Raw genomic sequence first — 11,530 nt, forward strand, 5'->3', positions numbered from 1 at the left:
CCCGCTCTCCAATTCAGAATTCCTCAAGCTGTGTGTTTGAAGGATGTCTTGCATGCATGTACAGCCCATTTCAAATCACCCCAAAGCATCTCAATAGGATTCAGATCTGCCTTTGACTTGGCCATTCCAGAACTCTCCATTTCGTCTTTCAAAACAGTAGAGGTGGTACCCTGATGTCCTGCCTAAAATTGCCCACTCTTGCCCTTTCAAATCTGGCCTCCTAATCATCCCCCATATCTAACTGGTGAATCCTCTCCTGCCCCTTCACCACCTTAGCTGCTGTGTGGTGAGTGTACTGGGGCAGAATGGCTGCTGTTGCATCATCCAAGTGGGGGCTGCACAGTGGTGATGGTTGAAGTGCTTTGGGTGTCTTGAAAAGTGCTACATAAATGTAACATTCATTCATTCATAACGAAAATTCCAAAGAAGTAATTTTCAGCAAGTTCAGGATTGTCACGTCCTGCCTGCCATGTCCACCTAACCCTCCTGTCTCCTCCCTACGTGACCCTAACAAGCGATGCTGTTACTTGTTTGTCTTGCCTCTCATGTCTAACGCTTGTGTTAATCACTTCCACTTGCCTCTCATTATCGCCATCATGTATTTAAGTACTTCCCAGCCCTGTGTCACTCAGTCCAATCATTGTTGCTTGTCAGCAGCCCCAGATCCATTATTTATTGGAAATAAAGTCTCCTATGGGGGGTTATTTTCTAAACTGAAGTGACATTTGGGTTGTTCCTTCCACCGGCCAGTGTGATACAGTCATTTTGTGTCGTTCCCAGCCATAGTAAGTCTTACTTGGACTGATACTGAAATGTGTGCTTCTTCGTTCATGACGGCACATTTTTTGGATTTGCAGTTTTTTGTTTACTGTGTTATTTTGACTTCGCTCTCCGAAGTGGACAGAGCACAGAGTGAAACTCCAGTCACTTCCTGTCTGCGTACTGTAAGTGTAAGATGATTGGCAAATTGCAACACTGTAGTCATACAGAAAACACACACTGAGATGAATTGGTCAGATGGTGCCTGCAAGCGTGCGTCTTGTGATTGGCTGTCATTGTGGTCAGGGTGATCCTGGGTCATGCCCAATACTTCCAGGAATAGGTTCCAAGTCCATTGAGAACCTTTACTGGATAAACAGGTACAGATGGGCTACTTAAATGTCCACATGGCCAATATAACATGTCCATTTCCTGCTTACTGAGACTCTAACGCTATTACACCATGGTATAAAACACATGACATTACCCCACCCTCACTATTTCTTGTAATACTTTGGGACGCTTGACCAAAACAAGATTGCATTGGTGTAGCCGTTTGTTGTATTTTCATTTGATAGATTCAGCCTGGTCCACTGAGGCTGTCTCAGGGTTCAGACAGCGCGGTCACACAGAAGTCATTGCACTGATTGGTAGGTCCCTCACAGATGTACTCTCCAGTCTCCCAAAAACTGCAAAAATGCTTTACTTGCATAAGCACTTTGGAATGCACTTTTGCATATCTGATCTTCCCTCCTGTAAGAAATATACACCCACACACGTAGGTGAAAATGAAGACGGGGTCTGATGCAGCGTTAGTCACCAGTTAGTCACTGGTACTCTTGGAACATTTTTTTGGTGGGGGGGAGGGGCACTTGCTCAAGGATCCAATATAGATATGACTATTCAACCATGGTTGGGATTCGAACCAACAACCAACCAATCACAGGCACAGAGCCATAACCCCACCCCATGGTTCATCCCCGTCAATAACCTGAAGAAAATGTGAGACTAGCATGAGCTTGAATAAACACATCCAAGGCACAGCCCCTCCAGTGCCTCATCCCAGCGTGAACTAAGGTGCTGGGAATCACAATGAAAGCTACTGTAATGAGAACCTGTCATTTCCTCTGTCTATTGCCAGGGGATGGTTCACAGGGGGCAGGGAAAATGCTTATTATGTATGTTTTTTAAATTACAGCTAAAACATAGCTGAAATAAAACAAATTGGAGGCGGGGGGGTTGGGGGCTGGATAATCAGTGGACGGTACTCCAGAATCCGGATGTCCGCGGAGTACCACTTCCGGTGTCCGGTCCTGCTGCCTTTAGTTCAGTAAGCGGCTGGGTCCACCATATCCGCATGTGCGTTTCACCTCTTCTGCAAATTCCATATAGCATGACAGATATGGTGCCCGTGACCTGCAGCTGGGCACGTGTTGTTGGTCGCAGACCTAACTGAGTAAACACTAGGTGACCGTGTGATATGACTTACATTCCGTCCTCATTGTGCCGATGTGCACAGCACTTCTTGTCTACGAGGCTTGGAATGAAGGCGGAAAACGCGCGGCGGCCGTAATGCGTAATGCTATAAATCAGCCCTATGAATGAAGCGCTTCTCATAATGTCCCCATAAGTAAGCGGACCGCACATCTCAAATAAATAAAAAATAAAAACGTCGGTATAACACGCACATGGGCGCGTAGCTGGGCAAATAAGGGATAGGATATTGCTTTCCTGGGGGGGGGCAGTGCCCTGTGACAACATGCATGCCCCCCAGTGCCCCCCTTAAATACGTATATGCAATAAATTACTATTATTACTATTATGATCCCCCCAGTAGTATAAGCTGGATGGATGGATGGATGGACTATTATTATTATTTACATTTATATATGTGGGATGTAATTCTGTGCGTTGGGATCAGGCGATACGGACTACGAACCGAATGACAGATAAAATAATCTAATCGAAATAAGACCGTCTAAACAAGAAATCAGAGTGAGTTACATATTTGTAAAAACTGTAAAATGTAACTGCAAAACATTGCAGAAATAACATCGGTTTTTCAAAATTTTCTTTTGCTTCTTAATGCTGGCAGTCTAGTGTAAGTAAGCTAATACTTAGAGAACATTAAGATCAAATGCATTTGGCCCCCTTAACATTACAACTGCCCCAGTCTGGCCCCCCAGTATAAATAGTCTAAACGCGACTATTTCTTGCCCTCAGCCCGTGCTGCTGTCCTTCCAAGTTACAGAAAGAACAGAGCAGCACTTTACGTCGTAGCATGACTCGGGTTAACCCTGGATTTGTGGGACTTTCCATTTGCTCACTATCAGAAAATGAGGAAAATCGCGGCGGCGATGAGCACTGCCCACATGCAATATGCCCGCCCCTCCTTCATAAAGGAAATCAATTCAATGAATCGCTTCCATTTGATGTAGTGTAATTGTAAACCTCGACTTGAGATGGCGTTAAACGATAGTGAAGTATACGAGTTTACTTTAACAGAAAACAACCGCAGGGAAGAGACCAGGCGACAGCGATGTAGCTCTCGGCTTGTCATTTACTTTCTGTTGTTCGTACTTGGTGGGCTAGTCGCATTGGGGTTTCTCTTCGGCAGTAAGGTAAATGGCTGTTTGCATCATGTTATGTTTAGGTTTAATTGCAGGGAATTGCTGTCAAAGAGAATACATTTATTTTATTGTTATTTGGGCTATTGCCGATAAGTGTTGCCAAGGGGGTAAATGTAGTCAGGTGGACACATTTCAAACGTAATTCTGGATTAATGCTGATAACAGGTGGCACGATTAATGATAGTGATTGCGTCTGTTTTTCAGTTGTTTTCGAAGCGCACTGAGGTAGCCGCGGAAGATGGTACGTTGCATATATCGCCTTTACTATCTGTTTTATGCGGCTGCGTGCCGATGCATGCGGCGATTCTCGCGGCGACGCACGTGCGCGGCTGCAATCTCAGCTCCTTTCTCTCATTCAGAGGCCGCGGCGGCTCGCGGCCCGGAAAGCGCGCTCCCGAACGCACATCTTACCGGTAGGTCCCGGAATGCACAAAAAAGTCGTACTGACAGCAGATCGACATCCAAAGAAAAAGTAAATAGGAAAATTAAGGAATAGTTTTTCTTTAACACTCCAGATCCTCCTCAGATCTGCGTGTGCATCACCGAACATATTTAACTCTTAACTACAAAATACTTACAAACTGTTTGCTAAGTTGAGTGCAAGAGTAAAACAGATGAATGGGATTTTATGGTATCAGATTGTTTTAATGTTTACTTTCTGCTCAGCCTTGTCAGACGCCAATGTCTCATCGATATACCTTCCGTGGGAGCACGAGAAAGGGGATGCCTACCTCCACCTCTTTAGCTACGACAGGCAAAAGCTCGCCCTCATTGTCCCCGAGAAGGGCAGGTACTCCATCTACCTGCAGGTGACCTACAGGGAGCCGCATAATCTCAACTGCCCCGACGGCGGGATCCTAAGGTTCCTGCAGGCTGTCTACGTTTGGTCGGACAGCTACACGAAAGACCGGATTCTCATGAGAGCCAAAGACCACATCCACTGCAGCCGTAAGTCGGGGGTCAGGACGGTGACCAGCACAGGCGTTCACTGGCTGGAGGCTGGGGATCGACTGATGGTGTTCGTCTCTCAAAAGAACCTGCTTGAAATAGATGAGAAGTCTCTATATTTTGGGGCGTTCCTTCTATCTCGGGGGACGGATGTATAGTGTTCCATCTCAAGTGTATGGGGAAGGGATGCCCCTTCTGCTGCATGCCATGGACTTTGGGTCAGTTTGGGCTCATTTAACCCAAAATGCATCTTATTGCTGGTTTGTTTCTTACCCAGGATGCTATGCAGTCTGTCGTTTGGTGTGAGCTATGTGTAACCCAGACTCTTATTTTTGTCAGTTATACTTTTATAATCCCTTTTACTTTCGCAAAGTGGTTTAATGTAAGGTAAACTACCATTAAAAGAAGCAAAGAAGAGCGCTGCAAGATTTGCACATAAACACACACATGTTTGTATGTCCAAAGGCAGCAAGGGCTTGGAAGTCAGTTTTGGTTACTGTAATTTACATTATAGATCAATTATCCGTCCATTCATTTTCTGTAACTTCTTATCCTATTCAGGGTTGCGGGGGTCTGGAGTCTATGGGCACCAACCCATCACAGGGCACGAGGCAGGGAATAACCCAGGATGGGCCACCAACCCATCACAGGGCACGAGGCAGGGAATAACCCAGGATGGGCCACCAACCCATCACAGGGCACGAGGCAGGGAATAACCCAGGATGGGCCACCAACCCATCACAGGGCACGAGGCAGGGAATAACCCAGGATGGGGCCCCAACCCATCACAGGGCACGAGGCAGGGAACAACCCAGGATGGGGCACCAACCCATCACAGGGCACACTCACACTCCATTCACTCACACATGCACACCTATGGGCATCTGCATGTTTTTAGACTGGGGGGGGGGGCATCACAACACTGGGAGAACATGAAAACTTCACACACATGGATCCATGGTAGGGACTTGAACCCAGGTTCCAGAGGTGTGAGACAACAGTGCTAACCACTGTGTCACTGTGCAACCCCCCTCCCCTCCCCTCCCCTCCCCAGAGCAATATAAATTATATAAATAGTAATATATACATAGTATCATATATTATATAGTGACAAAATCATATTAGGCTTCTGAAAATACAAATGATTAACATTACCATCAGAACTGGCTTAACATATAACTGAGCTGTGGGTGACTCACTTGAGTGACTAATGGCTGTGGCTTTGTTCAGGCCTAAGGAATGCATGTAAATATACGCTTCATCCTTGAGAAAAAGGTTGTTCCTTGGTGTTACACCTGACCTCCTGACCTGTGTCAGGTCAAATAATATTTTCTTTTTTACTATGAGAACATTTTGTAAGAAAATACAAATATAAGCAATTTACAATGTAGGATAACTTTATAAATGGTTTTAAGGTTAAAATGCTATTACTTTAATATTGCCATTGTCATCGGCTAAATGTATTGTTTTTTCTTTAATATTATAAAATATTGTCAAATATATTTTTTTTTTTATGACTTAGTGGCTGTTCTCTATGCAGTGTTTCAGTCTGTCTTCAAATTCACCCTTTTGATAAGCAGTTAATTTGTTGTCGTAAAATATATCAGCCTGGACATACATTGTTATTCATTGCATTAACAGCTGTATTCAGCATCGACGTTTGTATATTATTATAGTGAATTTTCAGTAAACGAAAAGAATTGAACATGGGGGTCATTCTTTCAAGATGATAACTTTCATATTAAATAATACTTATTAATGAATACAATAGCAGGTTTTATGTTTTTCAAACATCGCTAAGAGATTTTGGTCACTGGGGCTGGAGGTGCCATAGTGGCAGTGAAATGGCACTGGAAGATACTGAGTTACTTTGCAGAGAGAGGGAAACTTCGACCAGCGGGAGCAGTGGGATGTTCCCATGTATACATTAACTTTATGTAAACTAGATTTCTTCAAATAAAAGCAGTGGCTCCGTAATTCACTAATGATTGTGGTTAATTGTGTTGTTTTTGCCTCCAGATTACCAGATAGGGCATGCGTCACTCTCAGCGCACTTATTCTACATACGGCTGCTAGTGTGCTGAGATAAGCAGTCCCTGTCTTGTCTTGAGTTATGCAAACAACATTGTAAATCAAAGGTCAAACGAGAAGTGATTTCGACGAGAGCATGCGCGCGCACGTACGCGACTGCAAGCCAGAAATAATCTCTCCACAGTGAAACCAGTACTCTGAGGTTAGTGTAGATAAGGTTCAGTCAACCAATGGCCAGGTTTGAGGAGCAATCTGCACACAATCATATGTGACAATGATGCATCATGATGTATGATAACACAGTCAAATACCAGGCCTAAGGTTTACCCAAATCTGGGGTTTGGAGATGGGCTAGTACTCTTCCCTGAATAAAATAAACCCGATAAGTGAAAGTTAGGTTGCTGTGGTTCTCATGTACGTTGCATCAGTTGCATGGAACACGCTCACACATTATGGGCCATTTAGAGCAGCGGTCCTCAACCTGCAGACTGGCCCAGGGTCACACATAAAGACTAAAAAAAAAAAATTCTCTTTTCTTCATTTTGAAAAAGAAGCAGATTGTCTCCCCATCTCTTCCGTCTGTGCCTCTTTCACAGTTTCAATCATAGGTATAGTAAGATAGATACAGTGTTCGTGACTGGATATGAGTCTGTATGGGCACCATATAGGACAGGTCTACACCTCAGTCCCTGATTACAGACCGCTTGGAAAAATGCCACAGGCACGTGTAGCGTTTGGGTGTACAAACGAAACCTTGACAGCAGGCATTGTGGGATAACTTTTCACGAATAAATCACAATTTTATTGCAATTCATTGTTAAGTAAGTTAGTATACACATGATGTCCGTTCTGTAGAAAACTGTCCTATTTTAACCTGGTCTATGGTGCAAAAAAGGTTGGAGACCCGCTGATTGGAGTGACCAAGTCGCCAAGCACCAGCTGTGACAATAAAACTCGCAACTTCAACTGAAACCTTGCAAGAGGGAGAACAGCGCAACACAAAAGTTACCCGACGCCCTTTATTCCCAACTGATGATAGACAATAAACACAAATCCTGTTATCTAAAATCTACCATCAGCTTCAGTGCTGAGGCAGCAGGTTAAGTTATTGGGAAAAACACAAATTCATCCACTCCAATGTTTCAGAAAAAAGCTTGATGGGGTGGGAGGGGGGGAGTTTGGACAATGTCAAGGGCCTGACAGTGGACCTGATTTGGAACACAATTTGATTAGTCTGGTTGGGGGCCCAAAATCTCTAGCAGCGCCCATGCCAACGCCCCCGCACACCATGCTGTCAAGACTCAGGTAGGAGACTACTGTCCCCCCACAGTGTAGGCGAGTCAAGCAGATCCCCTGACCCCGTGGACCCAGACTTCCTGTGCAGTGAGACATTCTTCTGCTTGGGCCCCTGGCCCCGTGGACCCAGACCTCCTCTACAGTGAGACATTCGTCTGCTTGGCCCCGTGGACCCAGACCTCCTGTGCACTGAGACATTCCTCTGCTTGGTCCCCTGAGCTCAGGGAGTTCCACATCCATCCATCCATCCATTTTCCAAACCGCTTATCCTACTGGGTCGCGGGGGGTCCGGAGCCTATCCCGCAAGCAATGGGTACGAGGCAGGGAACAACCCAGGATGGGGGGCCAGCCCATCGCAGGGCACACTCACACACCATTCACTCACACATGCACTCCTACGGGCAATTTAGCAACTCCAATTAGCCTCAGCATGTTTTTGGACTGTGGGGGGAAACCGGAGGAAATCCCACGACGACATGGGGAGAACATGCAAACTCCGCACACATGTGACCCAGGCGGAGACGCGAACCCGGGTCCCAGAGGTGTGAGGCAACAGTGCTAACCACTGCACCACCATGCCGCCCCGGGAGTTCCACATCCTTCTCCAAAAATGGGTCAAGTTATCATAAGCTACTCAAATTACCGCCTGCCACTCGACTTACTTACTCGTCACCAGTATGATTACAGTTTGCAAAAATGTTTTAGTATTCATTACTGATAACAGCCTTGCTCCTCACCAGGGTTTCTTCTGCAAAACAAAGCAAGGCCTTCTTCTCTTCTGCAGGATTGCAACTTTAGAAGACTAGAGCTCCCCCCCCCACTGCACCCCACCAACACTGCCAGGAGAAACCATGTCTGAAGATGCAATTCTTCCCCTGACGCCATATACCAGCGTCATGCTGCTGGACACACGGACAGGGCAGTCAGCACAGCTGCACTTTTCTCAATGTCTACATTGTTTTCCTTTCTCTAATAATAAGGATTTCCTCAAATAAGTTCATGAGCTTGCTACAGAAGTTCCTTTGGCAGATGACCCTTCTCAGAATCCGGGCACGACACTATCGCCCGGTTCCTGTTTTGTTTAGGTGACGCCCACACAAAACTTAAAAAGCGAGACAGGGTGTTAAAATCTCATACGAAACCTGACAAACAATCCTGGGTCACTGGATCACTGCAATGCACGATTCTTCTGTAGGTTTGGTAGACAGCTGTCTGTGTGTCATCAGAAGAAACTGGCCTTTTATGGCTATCATTAAGCACTCAAACAGACCATGAGGTTGTGTAATTGCACCACCTCCCCATCCATCATACTCCACAAAACATGCTTGTTTTGTTTCTGCTGTGGCAGCCTGCAAACTCAGAGTACAGTCCTGCTCTAAATGATTCATTGTAATGCTAGCAGACTATTCCCAAAATGGTCTCTGCCATTTAGTCATCTATGCGAGCTAAAAGCACAGCTGAGTGTGAGGGTGTGTCGGTCTATCCTCACAGTCTATCCAAGGGAAACGTGGAAAAATTTGCGGCATCAGAGTGCTGATAAACACCATTGTTAAAAGCAACTGCTCTGAAGTACAATTAGAAAGATAACTGACCTTGCTGGTATGTCAGTATCTCCACAGGTAATAAATAAAAGGAAGCTGCCAAGCAGGAAAGGAGCAGAAGAAAACATTATAAACAGCCGTCGTTATAGCTAAGGGTGTCAAATGCATCAGCATTTTAAAATGTATGGCAAGTCCTTAGAATACAGCACTTTGACTCATTTGACATTATAGCTGGAAATGCCTTTGGTGAAAATCACGTGCTTGATCCATTGTTAATCCTGCCTGCTGGTTATCAGGCATTTAGTCAGGAAAGGTCACTCTGTTGTGGTAACCAGGCAAATGATGTTGTTAAGTCACAATCTATCGCATGAGTCATTGGAATTCATTCCTAATCCTTGCCCTTCCTGTGGGCCTGCAGGGTCGATATCATGGCAGGACATTGGCTGCCTTTTAATAAAAGTGTTCATTCAAAAACAAATAAGTCGATCTACAAAACTCTGACAGGGTTGTGGCTACCGATCATCTGCTTATCCATCACGCAGAAATTTCACGATAAATCAATGAATTTTCAGAAGGAGATATAGGACGTCACGATACCCGTTATATCAATTCATTTTATTGTGCATAAAAATTTGGATTGGTTTTTATAGAAACCAGTAGTATTCCTTCCTGGTTTGTAAACATCGTGAGAGGTTTGGATGTGACGTTGCACAGAATACCAAAATCCACAGCTAAAATGAAACCATTCAGTTAGTGCTGTCTCACAGGGAAACTCACAGAGGAATCGTTACTTGGTTAATTTCTTTCAAAACACTGACAAATAGCTCACAGGGTGAAATATCATTTGTAATGTTTGTTTTATTTTGTTGAAGAGTAATAACAGCAAGAGACAAATTTAGCTCATTTGCAATGGTTGGCAGGCTTCTGTTTTTAGAACCATTTGTCAAACAGGTTTTAGATTTTTGTTCAGAAACATTCATCTTGTGATTTAAGAGCAATGTTATAAATTGATAAAAAAAAAAATGCTGTTGTTAGACATAGTAACACCCTCTCCAGTGCAGACGTAGCAATGCTGTAGTGTTGGGGTGGCGATCCGGATCCGTGGAGAGGTACTGTGGGTGCGGCTTTTTGGAATGACCTCTCAATCAGCCAATAACAGTGGGGCCCCAGGACTGCTGCTTTATTATTGGCTGATGAGAGCACCCCCAGAGGCTCTCCATGGATCAGGTTCACCTGTAGTGTGCTGCTTAGTGGGTAAGGAAGCTGTGCCTGTGATCACAAGGCCACAGATCCCAGCTTTGCATTGTGGGGGGGGGGGGGGGGGGGGGGAGTCGCATATATATTACAGGACTCAGCAGAGCTACGTCCCATTGCAAGGGGACATTTCATTTTCGGTCGAAAATATTTTAATTTCTTACATATTGTGTTTGTGAGTCAGCATAAGCAAGAGATACCACATGAAATCGCACAGCCTCTGTCCAAACCAGAAAGAACTGGTCATTCCAGTAACATGAAATGACTGATCTTCAGGTCTCTGGAGTTCCAGTAACAGTCTGCCTCAGTGAACATTTCTGCGGCAGAAAGGGAAGCATCTGTGCAACAAGTGAAACAAGCGATCTTCTCCTGTAAAATACGAGGACTCTGGGGCACATGGGCTTACAATTTGTAAACACATTATTAGACATTTCTTATTTAAGAGGAAAGGATGGGTGAATCAGCTTGGAAATCCACAACTTCTAATGAAGGCTGATCTAAGGCCAAGGTTGTCTGAGTATGCAGCTTAGCTTCTAGATATCATGTCACGACTAGACTAGACTATTGCAGCCTTCTATGGCAAACTGACAAACTGCTGCCAATCATTGTAATTTTTAAATTAGCAGCTCCGATCATTGCAAGCACTGTCAACAAATATCTTTAATCTTTGTGCTTGCGTGGCTGAACTACCAGCTGACTGGAAGGAAGCTGTAGTACAGCTTCTTTATATGGGCGGTGATTAGGCTGACTTATAGGCCAGTATCTACTGTGCCCTGCATTTCTTTTGTAGAAATTGGCAAACAAGCTAATTCACCATCTTGAAGTGCATAATGTTCATAATAGTGTTCAGTCATCCAGTGAATGTGTCATGGCTATTTTAAAAGCGCTAAATGACATTACATCCGCATTGGAGGCTACGCAACACTCTGCAGCAATACCTAGTGACCTTGTGCAAGCGTGGATCCTGTTTTTAAAAAGGCTGGATAGCATCGGAGTCTCTGGTCACTCATTAGTTTTGTTTTTCATACTCTCACTGGTAGGATATAGTGTGTAACTTTAGACCACCATCTT

General features: G+C 44.7%; 1 protein-coding gene across 1 annotated transcript; it reads left to right on the forward strand.

Moving 5' to 3' along the window:
- Window positions 1-2,983: 2,983 nt before the first annotated feature.
- On the forward strand, window positions 2,984-6,314 carry LOC125719671 (tumor necrosis factor ligand superfamily member 10-like). The gene is made up of 4 exons (XM_048994589.1): window positions 2,984-3,380; window positions 3,594-3,630; window positions 3,749-3,802; window positions 4,056-6,314. Exons 1-4 carry the CDS (start codon window positions 3,222-3,224, stop codon window positions 4,493-4,495), a joined length of 690 nt encoding a protein of 229 aa, XP_048850546.1. The 5' UTR covers window positions 2,984-3,221; the 3' UTR covers window positions 4,496-6,314.
- Window positions 6,315-11,530: the final 5,216 nt, after the last annotated feature.

This window comes from Brienomyrus brachyistius, chromosome 2 (genome assembly GCF_023856365.1).
Source record: "Brienomyrus brachyistius isolate T26 chromosome 2, BBRACH_0.4, whole genome shotgun sequence".
Classification (NCBI taxonomy): Eukaryota; Metazoa; Chordata; class Actinopteri; order Osteoglossiformes; family Mormyridae; genus Brienomyrus; species Brienomyrus brachyistius.